Here is a 25,055-nt window from a genome sequence, read left to right on the forward strand (position 1 = left end):
CACACCCTCTCACAAACACACACTCACACACAGACACACTCTCTCTCATAAGCACTCACACACGCTGTCCCACACAAACACATTATCACACACACACACACACTCACAAACAAACACACTCACATATACAGACTCTCTCACACACACACACACACACACACACACGCTCTCACACCTTCATTCAGTCATTGAGACATAGACAAACACTCATGCACACACACCCACACACACCAGGGGGTGCTAGACACATACCACCCCCCCCCCCCCCCCCCACACACACACACACACACACACACACACACGTGCAATAATTGACCCATCACAGAGGGCCACACAAACACCAGTCATCACAGGTATCACACACATATTCATTCATTCATTCATTCATTCATTCATTCATCACACACACACACAAACACACCACATATACACACACTGTGTAATCCACATGTCCACATGTCAAGTGTTGTTACCAACACCAACCCATACACTTACCATATTTGAGCAAACACATAGTGCCAATCAAACACACACACACACACTCACCGTGACTCAATCATCACAGGATGTCATATGAGTACACTCGCTGGGTGCCCCACACACACACACACACACACACACACACACACACACACCTTTATGTCATCATCTTTCATTCACTCAGTCACTGAGAGATACACAAACACCCATTAAAGGGTACTCCCCCCTAACACACACACACACACACACACACACACAGTGTACTACACATTTCACAAGGTGCCACAAACACACACACATCACCAATGAAATATCTCCCCCCCCCCCCCCCCCCCCCCTTTTAAATTACACACCATACTTATCCTATTACAGGGTCCCATGAAAACACACATACACTGTCACCCCTCACCCATCACGGTGTGCCCCACCCCCCCCATACAGATCTCTTGCTGTGTGTTAACACTCACTTTAGTGTCTCCAGCTTGCAGTGGGGACTCTTGAGGAGGTCTGAGAGATGCTGAATTCCTGCATCATGAAGAGGATTCTCACTCAGGTTCAGCGTCTTCAAACTGCAGGAGGTTGATCTGACAGCTGATGCTAAAGCAGCACAGCTCTTCTCTGTGAGGGAACAATTTATCAGCCTGGGGGAAACATAATGCCACGTGTGATTATTACACACACACACATACCTTTACCTATACCAACACCAACCCACACACTTACCGTACTTCAGCCATCACAGAGTGCCAATCACACACACACACACACACAAACACAGGCATACTCACCGGGACTCACTCATCACAGGATGTCATATGCGTACACTCACTGGGTGCCCCATACACACACACACAGACTCTCACAAACACACACTCACATAGACACACTCTCTCTCATAAGCTTTCTCACACACGCTCTCACACACACACTCACACACACTCATACTCACACTCACACACAAACACACACTCACATATACAGACTCTCACACACACACACACACTCTCACACCTTCATTCAGTCATTGAGAGATAGACAAACACTCATGCACACACACCCACACACACCAAAATGCTAACGTGACTCAATCATCACAGGATGTCATATGAGTACACTCGCTGGGTGCCCCATACACACACACACACACACACCCACCCCTAACACACACACTAACAGTGTACTACACATTTCACAAGGTGCCACACACACACACACTCACACACACACACACACACATCACCAATGAAGGACCCCCCCCCCCCCTTTAAATTACACACCATACTTATCCTATTACAGGGTCCCATGAAAACACACACACCGTCACCCATCACTGTGTGCCCCCCCAACCCACACACACACACAGATCTCTTGTTGTGTGTTAACACTCACACTAGTGTCTCCAGCTTGCAGTGGGGACTCTTGAGGAGGTCTGAGAGATGCTGAATTCCTGCATCATCAAGATCATCATTGCCACTCAGGTCCAGCGTCTTCAAACTGCAGGAGGTTGATCTGACAGCTGATGCTAAAGCAGCACAGCTCTTCTCTGTGAGGGAACACATCTGCAGCCTGGGGGAAACATAATGCCACGTGTGATTATTACACACACATACCTTTACCTATACCAACACCAACCCACACACTTACCGTACTTCAGCCATCACAGAGTGCCAATCACACACACACACACACACACACAAACACAGGCATACTCACCGGGACTCACTCATCACAGGATGTCATATGCGTACACTCACTGGGTGCCCCATACACACACACACAGACTCTCACAAACACACACTCACATAGACACACTCTCTCTCATAAGCTTTCTCACACACGCTCTCACACACACACTCACACACACTCATACTCACACTCATACTCACACACAAACACACACTCACATATACAGACTCTCACACACACACACACTCTCACACCTTCATTCAGTCATTGAGAGATAGACAAACACTCATGCACACACACCCACACACACCAAAATGCTAACGTGACTCAATCATCACAGGATGTCATATGAGTACACTCGCTGGGTGCCCCATACACACACACACACACACACACACACACACACCCCCCTAACACACACACTAACAGTGTACTACACATTTCACAAGGTGCCACACACACACACACTCACACACAAACATCACCAATGAAGGACCCCCCCCCCCCCCCCTTTAAATTACACACCATACTTATCCTATTACAGGGTCCCATGAAAACACACACACCGTCACCCATCACTGTGTGCCCCCCCAACCCACACACACACACAGATCTCTTGTTGTGTGTTAACACTCACACTAGTGTCTCCAGCTTGCAGTGGGGACTCTTGAGGAGGTCTGAGAGATGCTGAATTCCTGCATCATGAAGATCAGGATTATCACTCAGGTCCAGCGTCTTCAAACTGCAGGGGGTTGATCTGACAGCTGATGCTAAAGCAGCACAGCTCTTCTCTGTGAGGGAACAACTCACCACCCTGGCAAAAACATAATGACACGTGTGATTATTACACTCACATACCTTTACCTATACCAACACCAACCCACACACTTGCCGTACTTCAGCCAGAGAGTGCCAATCACACACACACACACACACACACACACACACACAAACACAGACATACACACACTCACCGGGACTCACTCATCACAGGATGTCATATGCGTACACTCACTGGGTGATACACATACATACATACACACACACACACACACACACACACCCCTTTATGTCATCATCATCATTCACTCAGTCACTGAAAGATACACAAACACCCATTAAAGGGTGCTCCCCCTAACACACACGCACACACACACACAGACATACACACACTCACTGGGACTCACTCATCACAGGATGTCATATGCGTACACTCACTGGGTGATGCACACACACACACACACACACACACACACACACACACTGTACTACACATTTCACAAGGTGCCACACACACAGTGTACTACACATTTCACAAGGTGCCACATACAGTCTCTCACACACAGACTCACACAAACGCACACCCTCTCACAAACACACTCACACACAGACACACTCACTCTCATAAGCACTCACACACACGGTGTCCCACACAAACACACTATCACACACACACACACACTCACAAACAAACACACTCACATATACAGACTCTCTCACACACACACACACACACGCTCTCACACCTTCATTCAGTCATTGAGACATAGACAAACACTCATGCACACACACCCACACACACCAACGGGTGCTAGACACATATCCCCCCCCCCCTCCCCACACACACACGTGCAATAATTGACCCATCACAGAGAGCCACACAAACACCAGTCATCACAGGTATCACACACATATTCATTCATTCATTCATCACACACACACACAAACACACCACATATACACACACTGTGTAATCCACATGTCCACATGTCAAGTGTTGTTACCAACACCAATCCATACACTTACCATATTTGAGCCAACACAGAGTGCCAATCAAACACAGGCATACACACACTCACCGTGACTCAATCATCACAGGATGTCATATGAGTACACTCGCTGGGTGCCCCATACACACACACACACCTTTATGTCATCATCTTTCATTCACTCAGTCACTGAGAGATACACAAACACCCATTAAAGGGTGCTCCCCCCTAACACACACACACACACACACACAGTGTACTACACATTTCACAAGGTGCCACACACACACACATCACCAATGAAGGATCCCCCACCCCTTTAAATTACACACCATACTTATCCTATTACAGGGTCCCATGAAAACACACACACACACTGTAGTTCACTCATTCCTATCTGCCCCCCTCACACACCCCATATTTCAGTCATCACAGGGATACACTCACACACACACACTTTAGTTTGCCCATCATTATGTACCCCCCCCACCCCACCTGCCTCATCAAACACCCCATTCAGAGGTCTGTTGTTGTGTGTAAACACTCACCCCTTACACATCCCCCCCCCCACACACACACCATAGTATACACATCCTTACATTCCCCCCTCACAGCTCTCTCTCTCTCACAGCTCTCTCTCTCACAGCTCTCTCTCTCTCACAGCTCTCTCTCTCAGCTCTCTCTCTCACACAGCTCTCTCTCTCACACAGCTCTCTCTCTCACACAGCTCTCTCTCTCACACAGCTCTCTCTCTCACAGCTCTCTCTCTCACACAGCTCTCTCTCACAGCTCTCTCTCTCACACAGCTCTCTCTCTCACACAGCTCTCTCTCTCACACAGCTCTCTCTCACACCTCTCTCTCTCACACAGCTCTCTCACACAGCTCTCTCACACAGCTCTCTCACACAGCTCTCTCTCTCTCACACAGCTCTCTCTCTCTCACACAGCTCTCTCTCTCACAGCTCTCTCTCTCACACAGCTCTCTCTCACAGCTCTCTCTCTCACACAGCTCTCTCTCTCTCACAGCTCTCTCTCTCACACACAGCTCTCTCTCACAGCATGTTCAGTCTGTCTCTCCCCCATTCAGTAATGAGGTGCACCTTAAATAAGGCCGCCCAAGGGCTAAATTAGTCCAATTAGAGTCAATTGGACCCCTCCACAGAGGTGGGGGAACCCGGACCCAACCATTCAGGTAGGGGAGTCCAGCCAGTCCTTCTCCCCCTTTGGGCCACAGTGAGAAGGGGGAGGGATTTCACCTTCTCACACACATATTCATTCTTTCATTCATTCATGTATTAATTAATCACAGACAGACAAAGACACAGACACACCAAGGGGTACTACACACTATACCCCTTACTCTGCACGAAACAGGGACACATAGACACACACACACACAGTCACAGACTGTGTTGCATCTGATGGAACCGGAAATATTGATATTCTGTTGTTGTAACTAAGTGTAGCCTCATTTTGTATCTGTAACTCATTCTTGGATGTGTACTCTGTCTGTCTCACTGAGACCTGAACAAATGGCATGTGAACCCCTTCCCCCGTAGATAGCCTCCTTCCTGCTATCACCCTTTGTACCCTGTTATCACCCCCCTCCCCCCACAGGTGAACCCCTCACCCCACTGTCTCCCCCTTCCTCTCACTTATAGGGTGTGGTCACCCTCTCTTCTATTGTATTCTAAATGACTGAATTGTCTCCACGCCGAAATAAACTCCAGAAACCTGACTACGTCCTCCGGTCCCTTCTTCAACTTTGGCGTGCTCATTTAGATTATATCATAGAATCCCATACATAAGTGCCCTTAACACACACACACACACACACACACCCCTTCCTCCACATCAAATGGTGTCCCTCACACACTGCATGTCATCATCCTTCACTAATCACAGGAATCCACTGAGACACACCGTAGTTCATCTATCATTATATCACCATAGAGCACAGCGTCCCCTCTAGCTAGCCAATCTGCCTCAGGACAGTAAGTCTGTGTGGTCACTAAAGCAACGGGTACAGATTCTCCTGCTGTACATACCCTTTCAGCCTTATTACTGGAAGCCCTGACAACATAAGGTTTCAACATGTTTATGTGGCACACTCTAGATTGTCTCTTACGATCAGGAGTGCAGACTATATAGTCCGTTTAACAAACCCGACACTCACTTAATAGGGCCGAGAAAATGTCACTTGCAGCGCCGACCCAGGGACAGGGAGTAACACAAGCACCGGGTCACCTGCCTGGAAACTTGGAATTTGGTCCTGTCCCATTTAGTGACTTATGAATAAGCAGCAGTACTTTAAAGTCAATTCTGTGACTTACTAGCAGCTTGTGTAAGTATTGTAATACTATGGTCAATTATTTTCATAAGAACTCTATTTTTCACAAGATGAAGCTGTTTGGCCTTTTTGGGGAGGCCTGTGAAAAGACCATTGCAGTAGTCAACCCTGCTGCAGATAAAGGCATGAATGAGTTTTTCTAAATCATGTTTTGACATGAGGGGACATAATTAGAAGAGGCCGTCTCTCTTCCCAGTCTGTATTCGTGTCGACACAGTATGTGCGCAGCATCGTTTTCAGCGTCTGATGAAAACACTCTAAAGTGCCCTGAGACTCCCCCACTTCTCTCACAACTTGTGCAAACAGTTTCAAAGTCAAATTAGAACCCTGATCAGACTGAATGAAATCCAATCAGTCCCCTCACCACCGCTTTTGGGGATGGCTTCAGGATAGAGGGTTGCAGCGCACATAATGGTCAACACAAATTGACGGCCAGACTTAAACTTGGGCAGTGGACCCATGCAATCAACAGTTATGCATTCAAAGGGATGTGCCATCACCAGAATAGGACGGAGTGGGGCTGGGGAAATGGTCTGATTGGGTTTACCCTTAAGTTGACATGATGGAAAGAGTGGCAGAACTTGGCAACAGCAGTCTTTAATCCAGGCCAAAGCACTCGTTGATAGTTCTTATTAATACCCAGGACAGACAGCGCATGCTCATGGACTAGACTCAGAATCTGTGAACGGTAGCCAGACGGCACAACAGTCTGACAAACAGACATCGAGGACCGAGCTGAAACTGAGCTTTCATCAATGAAGATTCAGACAAGTCAACAATATCCTCAAATTCCTGGGCTTGCACACGCGTCACAATCGAGGCAGAAAACACAGAGAACTCCTTCCCAAGTCACACACAATCTCTCACAGACACACACACACTCTTGGACACATGCTGTCACGCACATGCTCTAACACACTCACACACACGCTCTCACACACACTCTCTCTCACACACACTCTCTCTCTCTCTCACACACACAAACACACACACACACAGACACTCTCACAAAAACAGACTCTCACACACACACACACACACTCTCAACAATACACACACTCTATCACACTCACACACTCACATATACACTTTCACACATACACACTCTCACACATACAGACTCTCACAAAAACAGACTCTTACACACACACTCAAACTCACACTGTCACACATACTCACACACAATACTTGACCAATTACAGAGTGCCACACAAACACGCACACAGCAACATACCAGAGTACACCCATCCTTACATGACCCCCCTCACCCATCACTGTGCCCCCCCCCCCTCACACACAGATCTCTTGTAGACACACTCTCTCTCATAAGCACTCACACACACGCTCTCTCACACACACACACCTTCATTCAGTAATTGAGAGATAGACACCCACACACACCAACACACACCCACACACACCAGGGGGTGCTAGACACATACACAGCCCCCCCCCCCACCCCACACACACACACACACACGTACAATAATTGACCCATCACAGTGATGGAGATAATTTCCAAACACTGTTAATGACTTAGGAATATAATAATCAAGTGCCTTGTATTATTAATTACCTTATATGAATCATGTACTTATGTAAGCAGGAACATGGCTTTTCTGTGTTTCTGCGTGTGTGTAACTTAGAATATTAGGTGCCACTTAGTCTGCATATGTACAAGAGCATGTTTAGACCAGAGGTGATAAGAAGGTTCGAACTGTGCTTCTTCCGACCTTGCAAAACTTCCATCCTTGCCTCGGACGTGAGAAATCCACCACGTGATTATCCCTGCTGAACGCTCAACTTCTGTCTATATAAACCTTGTGCGATGTGTTTATCATTGCTTCACTTTCAGCCTTGTGCTGGGAGTGAGCCTGATTGCAATTGTTATTTGTCTAATAAATATACTTATATGCAGCTCCGGAGTCCTGAGGTAACTAGGGTGAATTTTCACCTATCACACAGAGAGCCACACAAACACCAGTCATCACAGGTATCACACACATATTCATTCATTCATTCATTCATTCATTCATCACACACACACACACAAACACACCACATATACACATACCGTGTAATCCACATGTCCACATGTCAAGTGCTGGTACCTATACCAACACCAACCCATACACTTACCATACTTGAGCCAACACAGAGTGCCAATCAAACACACACACACACAGTGTACTACACATTTCACAAGATGCCACACACACACACACACACACACACACACACAGTGAACTACACATTTCACAAGGTGCCACACACACACACATCACCAATGAAGGATCCCCCTCCTTAAATTACACACCATACTTATCCCATTACAGTGTCTCATGAAAACACACACAAACACTGTAGTTCACTGATTCCTATCTGCCTCCCTCACACACCCCATATTTCAGTCATCACAGGGATACACTCACACACACACTTTAGTTTGCCCATCATTATGTACCCCCCCACCCCACCTGCCTCATCAAACACCCCATTCAGTGGTCTGCTGTTGTGTGTAAGCACTCACCCCTTACACATGCCCCACACACACAAACACACACACACCATATAGTACACACATCCTTGCATTCCCCCCTCACCCATCACTGTGTGCCCCCCCACACACACAGATCTCTTGTTGTGTGTTAACACTCACTCTAGTGTCTCCAGCTTGCAGTGGGGACTCTTGAGGAGGTCTGAGAGATGCTGAATTCCTGCAGCATGAAGATCACGATTGCCACTCAGGTCCAGCGTCTTCAAACTGCAGGAGGTTGATCTGACAGCTGATGCTAAAGCAGCACAGCTCTTCTCTGTGAGGCCACAACTCTCCAGCCTGGGGGAAACATAATGCCACGTGTGATTATTACACACACATACCTTTACCTATACCAACACCAACCCACACACTTACCGTACTTCAGCCATCACAGAGTGCCAATCACACACAGACAAACACAAGCATACACACACTCACCATGACTCACTCATCACAGGGTACACATACTAACACACACATACACATGCTGGGTGCTCGATACACACTCACACACAGCCTTTCCTCCACATTAAATGGAGACACACAAACACTCATTAAAGGGAGCTCCCCCTTACACACACACACCTTACTCCAGTGACTCAGCACCCCACAGTGACACACAAACACACACACACGCTCTCTCTTTCTCATACACACACACACACACACACACACACACACACACAATCACACACATACAATACTGGACCCATCACAGATAGCAACACACACACATAGACACAGACAGACACACACTAACCGCTCATCACAGATATCACACACATGCTCTCTAGCTCTCACACACACAAACACACACTCTCTCTTTCGCATGCTCTCACACACATGCTCTCACACACACACACACACTCACAGGCTGTGTTGCGTCCATCATAGCACCCCATACATTTATGCCCCATACACACACACCCCTTCCTCAACATCAAATGGTGTCCCTCACACACTGCATGGCATCATCCTTCACTCATCACAGGGAGCCACTAAGAGAAGTCCCTCTCCAAAGAGTGAGACATAAACACACACACACACACACTGTGTTTCATCTGTCATAGGGTGCCACACACACACGTACAATAATTAACCCATCACAGAGAGCCAAACACTCACACACACACACACACACAAACAAACACACATCAAGGGGTGTTACACACACCTTACTCCCCTAACTCAACCCCCAACAGTGACACATGAACACACCAACACAATAACACACATACAATACTTCACCAATCACAGATAGCCACACACGCACAGAGACACACACTAACCACTCATCACAGATAGCACACACATTGTCACGATGTGGGATGTAGGCTGGTTGGAATGGGGTTGCAGGTAGGGAACACACGGCGCAGGAGACAGTGGCTTTCTTAAAAAATAACTATTTATTTACAACAGGGATCACCCCAAAACAGATACACACGAACTGACCAAAACTAAAGCCAAACAGACAAGGTACAACTCTGTGGTCACCAATCACACAGGTTTGGTCTACATGTATGTACCTTCTCACAGCTCGCTCTCACAGCTCTCTCTCACAGCGCTCTCTCTCTCACAGCGCTCTCTCTCACAGCGCTCTCTCTCACAGCGCTCTCTCTCACAGCGCTCTCTCTCACAGCTCTCTCTCTCACAGCGCTCTCTCTCACAGCTCTCTCTCTCTCACAGCTCTCTCACACAGCTCTCTCTCTCACACAGCTCTCTCACAGCTCTCTCTCTCACAGCTCTCTCTCACACAGCTCTCTGTCTCACACAGCTCTCTCTCTCACAGCTCTCTCTCTCACAGCTCTCTCTCTCACAGCTCTCTCTCACACAGCTCTCTCTCACACAGCTCTCTCTCACACAGCTCTCTCTCACACAGCTCTCTCACACAGCTCTCTCTCACACAGCTCTCTCTCACACAGCTCTCTCTCTCACAGCTCTCTCACACACAGCTCTCTCTCACAGCATGTTCAGTCTGTCTCTCCCCCATTCAGTAATGAGGTGCACCTTAAATAAGGCCGCCCAAGGGCTAAATTAGTCCAATTAGAGTCAATTGGACCCCTCCACAGAGGTGGGGGAGCCCGGACCCAACCATTCAGGTAGGGGAGTCCAGCCAGTCCTTCTCCCCCTTTGGGCCACAGTGAGAAGGGGGAGGGATTTCAACTTCTCACACACATATTCATTCTTTCATTCATTTATTAATTCATCACAGACACAGACACACCCACACCAAGGGGTACTACACACTATACCCTTTACTCTGCATGAAACAGGGACACATAGACACACACACACACACACACACAATCACAGACTGTGTTGCATCTGATGGAACCGGAAATATTGATATTCTGTTGTTGTAACTAAGTGTAGCCTCATTTTGTATCTCATTCTTGGATGTGTACTCTGTCTGTCTCACTGAGACCTGAACAAATGGCATGTGAACCCCTTCCCCCCTAGATAGCCTCCTTCCTGCTATCACCCTTTGTACCCTGTTATCACCCCCCTCCCCCCACAGGTGAACCCCTCACCCCACTGTCTCCCCCTTCCTCTCACTTATAGGGTGTGGTCACCCTCTCTTCTATTGTATTCTAAATGACTGAATTGTCTCCACGCCGAAATAAACTCCAGAAACCTGACTACGTCCTCCGGTCCCTTCTTCAACTTTGGCGTGCTCATTTAGATTATATCATAGAATCCCATACATAAGTGCCCTTAACACACACACACACACACACACACCCCTTCCTCCACATCAAATGGTGTCCCTCACACACTGCATGTCATCATCCTTCACTCATCACAGGAATCCACTGAGACACACCGTAGTTCATCTATCATTATATCACCATAGAGCACAGCATCCCCTCTAGCTAGCCCATCTGCCTCAGGACAGTAAGTCTGTGTGGTCACTAAAGCAACGGGTACAGATTCTCCTGCTGTACAAACCCTTTCAGCCTTATTACTGGAAGCCCTGACAACATAAAGTTTCAACATGTTTATGTGGCACACTCTAGATTGTCTCTTACGATCAGGAGTGCAGACTATATAGTCGGTTTAACAAACCCGACACTCACTTTATAGGGCCCAGAAAATGTCACTTGCAGTGCCGACCCAGGGACAGGGAGTAACACAAGCACCGGGTCACCTGCCTGGAAACTTGGAATTTGGTCCTGTCCCATTAAGTGACTTATGAATAAGCAGCAGTACTTTAAAGTCAATTCTGTGACTTACTAGAAGCTTGTGTAAGTATTGTAATAATATGGTCAATTATTTCTGTAAGAACTCTAGCAGCTGCATTTTTCACAAGATGAAGCTGTTTGGCCTTTTTAGGGAGGCCTGTGAAAAAACCATTGCAGTGGTCAACTCTGCTGCAGATAAAGGCATGAATGAGTTTTTCTAAATCATGTTTTGACATAAGGGGACATAATTAGAAGAGGCCGTCTCTCTTCCCAGTCTTTATTCGTGTCGACACAGTATGTGCGCAGCATCGTTTTCAGCGTCTGATGAAAACACTCTAAAGTGCCCTGAGACTCCCCCACTTCTCTCACAACTTGTGCAAACAGTTTCAAAGTCAAATTAGAACCCTGATCAGACTGAATGAAACCCAATCAGTCCCCTCACCACTGCTTTTGGGGATGGCTTCAGGATAGCGGTTTGCAGCGCACATAATGGTCAACACAAATTGATGGCCAGACTTGGGCAGTGGACCCATGCAATCAACAGTTATGCATTCAAAGAGATGTGCCATCACCAGAATAGGACGGAGTGGGGCTGGGGAAATGGTCTGATTGGGTTTACCCTTAAGTTGACATGATGGCAAGAGTGGCAGAACTTTAGAAGAGGTCTTTAATCCAGGCCAAAGCACTCGTTGATAGGTCTGATTAATACCCAGGACAGACAGCGCATGCTCATGGACTAGACTCAGAATCTGTGAACGGTAGCCAGACGGCACAACAGTCTGACAAACAGACATCGAGGACCGAGCTGAAACTGAGCTTTCATCAATGAAGATTCAGACAAGTCAACAATATCCTCAAATTCCTGTGCCTGCACACGCATCACAACGGACGCAGAACACACAGAGGAGAACTCCTTCACAAGTCACACACAATCGTACACACACACTCTCACACACATGCTCTCTCACACACACACACACGCTCTCTCACAAACACGCTCTCACACACACACGCTCTCACACACACACACGCTCTCACACACACACACACGCTCTCATACACACACACGCTCTCACACACACACACACGCTCTCATACACACACACGCTCTCACACACACACACACACACTCACACACGCTCTCATACACACACCCGCTCTCACACACACACACACGCTCTCACACACACCCTCACACACACGCTCTCACACACACACACGCTCTCTCACACACACAAACACACACACACTCATACACACACACACGCTCTCACAAACACACGCTCTCACACACACACACACGCTCTCACACACACGCTCTCTCTTACACACACGCTCTAACTCACACGCTCTAACACACACACTCTCACACACACATGCTCTCACACACACATGCTCTCAAACACACATGCTTTTACACACAAACGCTCTAACACACACGCTCTCACACACACACGCTCTCACACACACACACGATCTCACACACACACGCTTTCACACACACACGCTCTCACACACACATGCGCTCACACACACACGCTGTCACACAGACATGCTCTCACAAACAGCAGAACAGAGTTCTGGGGAATGTTCTCACACACTGCATCATCATCCTTCACTCATCACAGGGAGCCACTAAGAGACACACAAACACCCATTAAAGAGAGCACCTCCTGAAACACACACACACACACACACACACACACACACACACACACACACTGCTATGCACATACCCCTTTCCTCCACATCAAATGGAGACACAGAAACACTCATTAAAGGGAGCTCCCCCTTACACACACACACACACACACACACACACACACACACACACACACACACACACTAAAACCCAAACCTTACTCCAGTGACTCAGCACCCCACAGTGACACACAAACACACACACACACGCTCTCTCTTTCTCATACACACACACACATACAATACTGGACCCATTAAAGACAGCAACACACACACATAGACACAGACAGACACACACTAACCACTCATCACAGATATCACACACATGCTCTCTAGCTCTCACACACACAAACACACACTCTCTCTTTCGCATGCTCTCACACACATGCTCTCTCACACACACACACTCTCTCACACACAAGCTCTTACACACACACACAAACGCGCTCTCTCTCTCACACACACACACACACACACACACACACACACACACACACACACACACACACACACACAGGCTGTGTTGCGTCCATCATAGCACCCCATACATTTGTGCCCCATACACACACATACCCCTTCCTCCACATCAAATGGTGTCCCTCACACACTGCATGGCATCATCCTTCACTCATCACAGGGAGCCACTAAGAGAAGTCCCTCTCCAAAGAGTGAGACATAAACACACACACACACACACACACACACACACACACACACAGTGTGTTTCATCTGTCATAGGGTGCCACACACACACGTACAATAATGAACCCATCACAGAGAGCCAAACACTCACACACAAACCACATATACACACACCGTGTAATCCACATCACAAGATGCTACACACACACACACACACACACACACACACACACACACTTACCAAACTTGAGCAAACACAGTCAGAGTAAGTTTAGCTTGGCCATCATTATGTACCCCCACCCCCTCATCAAACACCCCATTCAGAGGTCTGTTGTTGTGTGTAAACACTCACCCCTTACACATGCCCCCCCCCCCCCCCCCCCACACACACACACACACACACACACAAACCCATTGTACACCCATTACATGCCCCCCTCACCCATGACTGTGTACTGCTCCCACACAAAGATCTTGAGCCATCAAAGAGTGTCAATCACACACACACACACAAACACACTCTCAGCATGACAGCTTCACAGGGTATAAAAGACACCAACAAAGGCAAACACACGCTTGGTGCCTCATACACACACACACACACCACTCATCACAGGTATCACACACAAAATCATTAATTCATTTATTCATTCATCACATTCACACACACACAGACCAAACACATATACACCATGTAATCCACATGTCACAAGATGCCACACACACAACCACACAGAGTGCACTACACATTTCACCAGATGCCACACACTCACACACACACACTTGTCACCAATGAAGGATCCCCCCTTCAAAATACACACATAACTTATCCTATCACAGGATCCCATGAAAACACACACTGCAGTTCACCCATTTGTATCTGCCTCCCTCACACACCCCATATTTCAGTCATCACAGGGATACACTCACACACACACACACACACTTTAGTTTGCCCATCATTATGCACAGGGTAACAGAGAGCTTCCCCGCAGACGAACACCGGTGGGTAATCTTTTACGCCATTGTTTAGTATGTTAATTCTGTATCCCTATAAGAGCTACAGATTCATGTTACCATTTAGAGGACGCCAGCAAAAGGACACTGCAGCAAAAGGAGACGGAAGATAACTATGACAAATTCTGAGGCTAAAACTTTGTTGGAATAAACGGATTATTTCACTAAGCCGCCTTTCCGAGTTCTCTTACTCACGACCAGCTAACTTGAAACGAGGAAACAATTTCACGTTTTATCAAAGATTCGCCAGGAACAGCACTCTTTCACACACACCCCTTACATATGACACACACAGACACACACTCACTCACCCCTTACACATGACTGCCACGCACCCCTTCCTCAGCTAATACCCCCCCCCCCCACCCCCACCGTGCACACACACCTTCTAATGTTTTCTCAGCATCAACAGCAAAAGAGCCAGGCATTATTTGACACCTTGGTAAAAAAAGCTAACACGCACACACACGCACACGCACACACACACACACACACACAAACAAACAAACACAGACTCTGTCACTGTCACTCTACCTCTCTCAGTAATGTACTTACTCAGCTGATGTGGATGCTGTGACCACTGGCACCAGCCTCTCAAGAACTTCATCTGGACTGAGGAGTTCAGTCAGATCTTTCTCTGGTGTCTTTATGTACTTCTGCAGATCAAACTCATCCAGTTGCTCTTCTGAAATCTCAAACTTAAACCTCTTAGTCTTCCACTCTCCTGGTAAGAGCATGACTACAGACAGAGTTCCTGAGCTCCTGTCAATGACCTCTACTACAGCATGGTGATTCAACTCATTAAGACAGTAGAACAGGTTAACCATTCTGTCTGAAGTATTCTTCTCTCTGATCGCCTCGTCTCTGATCTTCTCCTTGACATACTGAACTGTTTGCTCTGGGCTCTGTGATTGGCTTCTTATCTGTGGCAGTAGGTGCCTTAGGAGATTCTGATTGGACTCCAGAGAGAGGCCAAGAAGGAAGCGGAGGAAAAGGTCCAGGTGTCCGTTCTCACTCTGTAAGGACAGATCCACTGCAGTCGTGTGTAGGTCTTGAAGTGATGCAGTTCTGAACAGAGCAGAGAGCGGAGAGGTTTGCTGTTGGTCAGGCATGTTTCTCTCTCTGTTGCTGAAGCAGAGGAACACATATAAAGCTGCAAGAAACTCCTGAATGCTCAGATGCACAAAGCTGAACACCTTCCCCTGGTACAGCCCAGCCTCCTCTCTGAAGATCTGAGAACACACTCCTGAGTACACTGAAGCTTCTGTGACATCTATGCCACACTCTCTCAGGTCTTCCTCATAGAAGATCAGATTGCCCTTCTCCAGTTGTTGGAAAGCCAGTTTCCCCAGTTTGAAAATAATCTCTTCATCTGTCTCTTTTCTCCCTGTGTACTTGTGCTTTTTCATGCTTGTCTGAATGATCAGGAAGTGTGTGTACATTTGAGTTAGAGTCCTTGGCATTTGTAGACTCCCCGATTCATCTGAAGTTCTCTCTACAACAGTGGCAGTAATCCAGCAGAAGACTGGAATGTGGCACATGATGTAGAGGCTCCTGGATGACTTCAGGTGTGTGATGGTTCTGTTAGCCAAATTCTCATCACTGATTCTCTTCCCAAAGTACTCCTCTTTCTGTGGGTTATTGAATCCTCTTATTTCAGTCAGCTGGTCCACACACTCAGGAGGGATCAGATGAGCTGCTGCTGGTCGGGTGGTGATCCAGAGGCGAGCAGAGGGAAGCAGATTCCCCTTGATGAGGTTTGTCAGCAGCACGTCCACTGAGGCTGGCTCTGTCACATCACAACACCTTGGGTTGGAGTGGAAATCTAGAGGAAGTCGACACTCATCAAGACCATCAAAGATAAACATGTGCTCTGAACTGCTGAAGATTGCTTGATTTTTTATTTCTGGGTGAAAGTGTTGAAGTAGCTCCGCCAGACTGATTTTCTTCTCCTTCATCAGGTTCAGCTCTCGGAAAGGAAGAGGAAATATTAAGTAGACATCCTGATTGGCTTTTCCTTCAGCCCAGTCTAGAATGAACTTCTGCACAGAGATTGTTTTTCCAATGCCAGCCACTCCCTCTGTAAGCACTGTTCTGATGTGTTTGTCTTGTCCAGATAAGGGTTTAAAGATGTCACTGCATTTGATTGGTCTGCCTTGTGCTGCTTCTCTCCTGGATGCTCTCTCTATCTGTCTGACCTCATGTTCATTATTGAACCATCCTCTTCCCCCCTCTGTGATGTAGAGCTCTGTGTAGATCTCATGGAGGAGTCTGATGTCTCCCTGATGTGGTACTCCCTCAGCCAGATGCTGAAATTTCCTCTTCAGAGTGGATCTGAGTTTCTCATTGACTTCTGCCTCTGCTGGTGTCCATCTAGATCAATGACAGAATCAAACAACACTTACAGATAAACATCACCACAGAACACCTTTAAGGAATAATGTAAACGAAATATCATCACAATATCCCTACTAGATTCAGAATGTCTATCTGTTGTAATATATTAGCTTCACATCTATTAGAAAGGACTAAAGCTCATGACACCATAATGTAGTAATTTTCTCTCATAAACACACTGAACAGACACAGTGGGGTTTTTCAATATGATCACAATGTGAATATGCAGGGGGGTTCTAGACTGTAATAGACACTGACAGACATGGAGGGTCAGTTTGCAGGTGACTGACAAACAATTACGTTTATTTCACTCATATACTCATCGTTAAGACAAAGTATGGTTCCTTCACATGAACAAAATCAATCACATCATAAAAAATACTACAGGAACAATCAATGCTCAGTTCAGAAGAGCTCATATACTCATCGTTACAACACAGTAGGGTTCCTCCACAGAAACAAAATAAATCACATCATAACTAGTACTATAGCAACAATGAATGCTCAGTTCAGAAGAGCCACTAGGGAAAATACATATAACAGCGTAAAGAGGGTTCTAGAACGTTACTGACATAAACATAATCAAAGGCAGTTTGAAGAGGATTTTGGTGACTGCCTGACAGAATGTCATCCATGATCTCACCTGTGTTCTTCAGCAGAGTGCCTCTCTGTCTCGTCCGACCTCTTGGACTGTGTGTCTGATGCCCCCTGCTGGACGCTGTTAACACAACATAACCCTAAAGTGAGTATTCTCACACCTCCCTCGGAAAGACCATCCTGGTCAACCCCCCCCCCCCGCCCAAACACAAACACACACACACACACACACACACAATACAAAATACATAAAACGGCTGTCAGGAGGGAATAGACCCCACCGGGGCTTATTTGGGCGAGCAACCTGTAGCAGCAGCATCTGTGGCTGATAGAGCCAAGTAGATGCACCTAACTAAGCTACAGAAGAACAAACCAAAACAATAACCCTAGAGTCAGCGAGGGCAGGGGTGGAAGATGACTCACAGGCAAACCACATGGCTTTGGACTTTGGCATGGCTTTGACTACAAGAAAGGGGATGAACTCCTTTACGGCCATTTTGGGGAATAAGGAGAAAGCTCTTCATGTTGGCAGGCATCATGCAGCTGGTGAACAGCATAGACAAAACAAGCAGACTAAGAAGGAAACATGTAATGGGCAGAAACCAAAGGTTAGATAGCCAGGGTCAACTGAAGTCAATGAATGGAATTGCATCAATGTTGATTTTAAAGGAATTTTAGAAGTTTTGAAGGATACAGCAGAGTATGAATTGAATTGGAAGGGTGAGGTCATCTATAATTATGGCATGGAAAGATATGGAGTTTGTCAGAAAGAAAGGAGAAGCAAGGTCAAGACAAGTCAAGATGACAGGTTGAGATAGAGAGGCTGATTTGAGAAAGGAGGCAGCTGAAGAAGCAATGGAAACAAGCAGATGATGAACAGAGAGAAGTTATCAGTCTACTGCAGGCATCACAATGTGAATATGCAGGGGGGTTCTAGACTGTAATAGACACTGACAGACATGGAGGGTCAGTTTGCAGGTGACTGACAAACAATTACATTTATTTCACTCATATACTCATTGTTACAACACAGTAAGGTTCCTTCACATGAACAGAATAAATCACATCATAACTAGTACTATAGCAACAATGAATGCTCAGTTCAGAAGAGCCACTAGGGAAAATACATATAACAGCGTAAAGAGGGTTCTAGAAAGTTACTGGCATAAACAGAATCAAAGGCGGTTTGAAGAGGATTTTGGTGACTGCCAGACAGAATGTCATCCATGATCTCACCTGTGTTCTTCAGCAGAGTGCCTCTTTGTCTCGTCTGTCCTCTTGGACTGTGTTTCTGATGCCCCCTGCTGGACGCTGTTAACACAACATTACCCTAAAGTGAGTATTCTCACACCTCCCTCGGAAAGACTATCCTGGTCACCACACCCACACACACACAAACAATACAAAATACATATACAAAATACATAAATCCAGCTGTCAGGAGGGAATAGACCCCACTGGGGCTGCTTTGGGCTAGCAACCTGTAGCAGCAGCATCTGTGGCTGATAGAGCCAAGTAGATGCACCCAACTAAGAACAGAAGAACAAACCAAAACAATAACCCTAGAGTCAGCGAGGGCAGGGGTGGAAGATGACTCACAGTCAGACCACATGGCTTTGGACTTTGGCATGGCTTTGACTACGAGAAAGGGGATGCACACCTTTACGGCCATTTTGGGGAATAAGGAGAAAGCTCTTCATGTTGGCAGGCATCATGCAGCTGGTGAACAGCATAGACAAAACAAGCAGACTAAGAAGGAAACATGTAATGGGCAGAAACCAAAGGTTAGATAGCCAGGGTCCTCTGAAGTCAAGGAATGGAATTGCATCAATGTTAAAGTGTTTTTATCAGTAAGGGAAAAATGGTGGAAGAGAGGTTTTATATTGATGGTGAGGTGATTCCTTCTCTTGTGGAAAAAACAGTGAAGAGTTTAGGCAGGTGGTACAATTCCACACTGTGTGACTGAGGACAGGTTTCAGACCATAGAAAATTCATAGTTAAGGCTAGCAGTATTACTGATAAGACCCTCTTGACTGGTAAACTGAATATGTGGTGCTCGCAGATTGGGCTTTTGTCATGCGTAAGCTGGCCTTTGACTGTATGAAGTTGCAATTTCAGAGCTGGAGAAATTTGCCAAAGTCATGAATAGGGCAGTTACGAAATGGCTTGGGGTACCGTAGGATTGGAGAATGCAACCTCAAGGTGTCCATCTGGATCAACATGTATGCTTGTTCTAAACAGCAATTCTCAATCTGGTCAAACAGCTGATGAGGTAGTGGGTCACTGGGGTTAACTGGTTGTTTTTGGCACATACTGCTTTCCAAACTAAATGATTTACCGACCTGTCAGAGTCACATGTAGACACGCCCCCTTCAGAGTCATATTTAGACATGCCCCCTTCAGAGTCTCCGCTCCTTTTCTTCTTCACATCTGGATTAGAGTCCATCACGTCTGTACACACACACACACACACACACACACACACACACACACACACACACACACACACACACACACACACACACACACACACACACACACACACACACACACACACACACACACACACACACACACACAAAGAGAGGGGTGTAACTTGATTGGCTGTTGAGCACAAATATCAACAACACGTCACCAGAGACACCTTCGATTAAGAGGTGTGAGTCTTAAAGGCACAGTCTGATTATAATCCACTGCATTATTTGTCAAATTCAGCAAAAATCTGCTCATGTTACTCTAGCTGTTGGTCCAGTGTGTGTGCTCTAAAAATCTCTGGTGTTGCTGCACAGTCCTGGCTCTGTAACTGGGAGACAAACAAAGTGACTCGGACCAAGCATACGTTTTTCCAGCCGATAAACAATGCTGCTTCAGGAGCACGGGAAGGAGGGGTGTATTTGATTAGCTGCTAAGGTCGTCTATATCATCAACCTTTAACACAGCAGCAAACTTTGGGATGCCCTCAAACAAAAGAGGAACTTAAAAGCATAATAATTTTTTATGAACATAATTAGTACGTTTATTATTATTTTAAAATTCCAAGAAAGACACCTTTGCGAAAACCCGGAAAATATACTATTCCTTTGCTCCTTCATTTCATGGTTTCATACGTGATTCTGATTCTTCTTCTGTTTACTGTTAAAAACCTCAGTGTTTAAATTGATTGCAGTCTCAGTTTTAACAACCATGTGAAAGAAAAAAACTACATTTTTAACATCTCAAAAACAAAAACTACTAAAGATGCAGCTGCTAGAGTTCACAATACACTAATACTTAAGTCCTTACACTGACTTCCAGAAAGTCACAGAACTGACTTCAAAGCACTGCTGCTTGTTTATAATTCACTAAATGGACCAAACCACCAAAGGACCAAATTACCTCTTAGATATGTTTCAGCAGTAAACACCTGTTAGACCTCTTAGATCACTGAAGACAAATCTGAAGAAATCTTAAAGACAATTAGAGCAAGTAAAGTAAAGTGTCTAATTGATTTTGAACAGCAGTAGTAAAATAAGCCAACTGGGGACTTTCAAAGCAGCAATCCATATCAAATGCGTGTCAAAGTGAATATCTGGTCTGAACACTGAACACTGAACAGAGGAAAACTCAGTTTAATCAACAATAAATCTTTATTCTTTTTGTTGTTGTTGTTGGGGTGTTTGTTGTCGCTACTAATTCCCTAATACATGCTTGAAAAGGGAGGGTTGAGGGCTATATTGGTTGGTTGCAATCTGCAAAATCATCACTAAATGCCACTAAATCCTACACACACAATGCACCTTTAAGATATTTTGGGATGTCGTCACCCCCCCCCCCCACACACACACACACACAAACACACACACACACACAAACACACACACACACACAAACACACACACTATATGCTATTTAAACAGTTTGAATGCACATTCATTTTCAAACTCATATTGTTTTATATCTGCTAATTTTCAAAGCACTTTTAATTACAAATGTGTATAAGTTATGCTATATTACATATGATATATAAATAAACTTGCCTTGTCTTCTGGTGCTCATGACTCATTAAATTAACATTGTTATGAAAGGCTTCCAAAGATGGCTTACTCTAAATAAATCCTGTTGAAACCTGTTCAAGATCATGTCCAGTCAACACTGAAATCTAGCTAAATCTGTCGGCCCAATCCAAACATCAAGGAGGGGCTTCTAGTGTCTTGTAGCCAACATTCCTATGTATTATGACATTTATTTCTTTTGTATATATGTAATTTTACAAAACGCTGACATTTAGCAGAAGAATATATCTGTTACACTCATCCTTATGTTCACTAAACGGGTCGCCAAACCACAGAATGTAACTCACAGGCACTGCTTCACACCCTATCAGTGCACAGCCACCACCTTCACACATGCAGTTTTTTTTTTTACTCAAAATGAGACAAACTTACTTTTTAGTGTATTGTGGGCATGAACAATATCATTCAAGATAACACACTTTTCTTGGAACGGAAAATATCTTATGCAATTTCATTCTTGTTCATTTACTGCGGCGGTATTACGCAACGCAGTGGTAGGCCTGACAGACTCCTTCACTTAAATGCTATTTTTCTCCTGAGCAGAAACAAATAAAAAACAGCAGCCTTCTACTACCGCCTTCCAACCAAACCAACTGTGTGCTTTTTAAAATAAATAAAAGGTAGGGAAACGGTCATAGGAAAGCCTACGCCCTAGTTGTCGGTTGCATGCGTTTCCTTCTTACCCGAAAATAGTCGAGGTTTGTGATTACACTACACCGACTCTGCCGGGTCGAACTTCTTTGTCCACCTGATGGTGTTTGTATCCGTGTGGACATGCCCGCTGATGTCTCTCAGTGAGCCTCACCAACTGCTTCACCAAAGCGCGCGTCGAGTGAATGGAGAGAGGCCATGACGTGAGCCGCACACACCAAGTTCCGCGTTGTGCGAGAGGAAGGTGAGTTCGATAGGAAGGGAGGAGTTGCAGCCCTGATGAGGAAAGGCTATATCTGCTCTGTGACATTGGATAAAAGCGTCATAGTGTAATACTAGGCTAAATGATGGGAAGGGGGCTAACTAAGCCAACTGTTATGGCGACCAATTTTGTTGAGAGTGGAGCTGCAAAACTACTTATTAAAAGTGTAGCCTATTATATAGATCAGTGGTTTTCAAACTTTTTGTGCCCAAGGCACACCAAAGGGCAAGCCAAAATCTCAAGGCACACCTGTATTCATATCCGTGCAAAATAGCCTCTATAACATGTGTTTTCACTCTGTAAACGTTTATTTGTATTTACTAATGTTATAGGGAAAGGTGCATTCACCCCGTTTACACGATGGGAAAACGCATATATTTTCATGCGTTTTGGCCTTTCATTTACACAAAAACGGAGGTTGTATCACGGAAAACGATCATTTCTAAAAACTCCGGTCAAAGTGGAGATTTCTGAAAACTCCGTTTTTGTGTTTGCGTGTGAACTAGGTCAAACGGAGTTTTAGGTTCTCAAACGTCACAGTATGCGACTAAAAATGCATCACATCATGTGAGCGTCCTATGTTTACAGTTAGTTTGTTTACTGATCATGGATGCTGTTATGGTAGTGCTCATTTATACGTTAATGTAAACGCCTGTTTGTATTTACAAACACAACTGCTTTTCTATATGGAGGAGCAGAGGCGAAGAACTGCACGGAGTTCAGCAGTCTTTCTACTGCTTTCACTCCCAAGACGTAGGCCTGACATTGCCTGCCAACGTCGCCGCCGACGGTTTTGGATCCGACCAGGGCGAACTGCTGTCTGGTGGGAAAACTTCGAGAAAGAAGTCGTCCTCCCGGACGAATGGCATGAGAACTTCCGAATGTCGCGCTCATCACTACTGTCTCTTTCGGAGTTACTGCATCCCTCCATAGAAGGGCGTATTTATGCGGGTTCATGTAAACAGAAACGTTTTTGAAAACGATCTTGTGTGTACGACGTTATTTATGAAAACGGAGGGGCAGAAATATTCGTTTCTGTAAATACCCGGCTATGTGTAAATGTGGAGGGTCATCCGATTAGAATGAAGAAGAAAAGGGAGACTTGGATATCCAGTTGAATCATAACTCTTTGTATTAAATACTTGTAAAAAACAATGAATGCATTGAGGTGTAGGTGGGTGTATGTGGTAAAGCACAAACAGAAAATATACATTAATACATAACTCTGTAGTAGGCTACCATTTGAATAATACATTATACAGGGAACTAGCCCTCGTGAGGCCAACAATGGCAGTGTTTTACTTGGCAGCCCCACTTATGTCAGTTGACTCGTCTACCTGTAGAGAAAATGTGCCGCTGACCTGAAGTTTCTCCGTCAACTATTGTTCTATGTTCTGACATGTCATTGATCCTTCTTTTAACCGTATTATCTGACGAAGGCACTTTTGATAAGGCATTTGCGGCTTCTGGACCCAGCATGACACCTGCACAAGGATGCGCTTCTCCGCTATTGTGTGTGTTTTTTTCTGCTTTGCAATAAACTCCGCTAGCATATAACTTGCCTCCATAGCCTTATCAGACACTTTAACACAATCCAACAAACGGTATTGCTGCCTCTGGTTCAGATTCCTCGCTCTTTTAAAGAAGGCCAAGTTCTTAATGACGTTTGAGCAAAACTAGCTAACCGCAAGCCGTTGTTGTTTGACAGGACATTCTAAGGTAACATTCTT

General features: G+C 45.6%; 2 protein-coding genes across 2 annotated transcripts in view; both read right to left on the bottom strand.

The window, feature by feature from the left end:
• LOC116218607 (nuclear body protein SP140-like protein) overlaps positions 1-25,055 on the bottom strand; it is a 176,862-nt gene that overhangs the window by 82,193 nt on the left and 69,614 nt on the right. The window lies entirely within an intron of this gene.
• LOC122128710 (NLR family CARD domain-containing protein 3-like) lies at positions 1,866-20,806 on the bottom strand. The gene is made up of 5 exons (XM_042703343.1): positions 20,703-20,806; positions 19,597-19,671; positions 18,407-18,481; positions 15,922-17,739; positions 1,866-2,046 (listed from the first exon to the last, which is right to left on the bottom strand). The coding sequence occupies exons 1-5, from the start codon at positions 20,804-20,806 to the stop codon at positions 1,866-1,868; spliced, it is 2,253 nt and encodes a 750-aa protein (XP_042559277.1).

Source organism: Clupea harengus, chromosome 23, assembly GCF_900700415.2.
Source record: "Clupea harengus chromosome 23, Ch_v2.0.2, whole genome shotgun sequence".
In the NCBI taxonomy this organism is placed as follows: domain Eukaryota; kingdom Metazoa; phylum Chordata; class Actinopteri; order Clupeiformes; family Clupeidae; genus Clupea; species Clupea harengus.

Bases quoted from the DNA above. Each gene is read 5' to 3' on its own strand.
- LOC122128710 (XM_042703343.1), bottom strand. From the start codon at position 20,806: ATGGACTCTAATCCAGATGTGAAGAAGAAAAGGAGCGGAGACTCTGAA. The intron at 19,672-20,702 runs GTCGGTAAATCA...TTGTGTTAACAG, and splicing joins TCTACATGTGACTCTGACAG to CGTCCAGCAGGGGGCATCAG. The intron at 18,482-19,596 runs GTGAGATCATGG...TTGTGTTAACAG, and splicing joins CACTCTGCTGAAGAACACAG to CGTCCAGCAGGGGGCATCAG.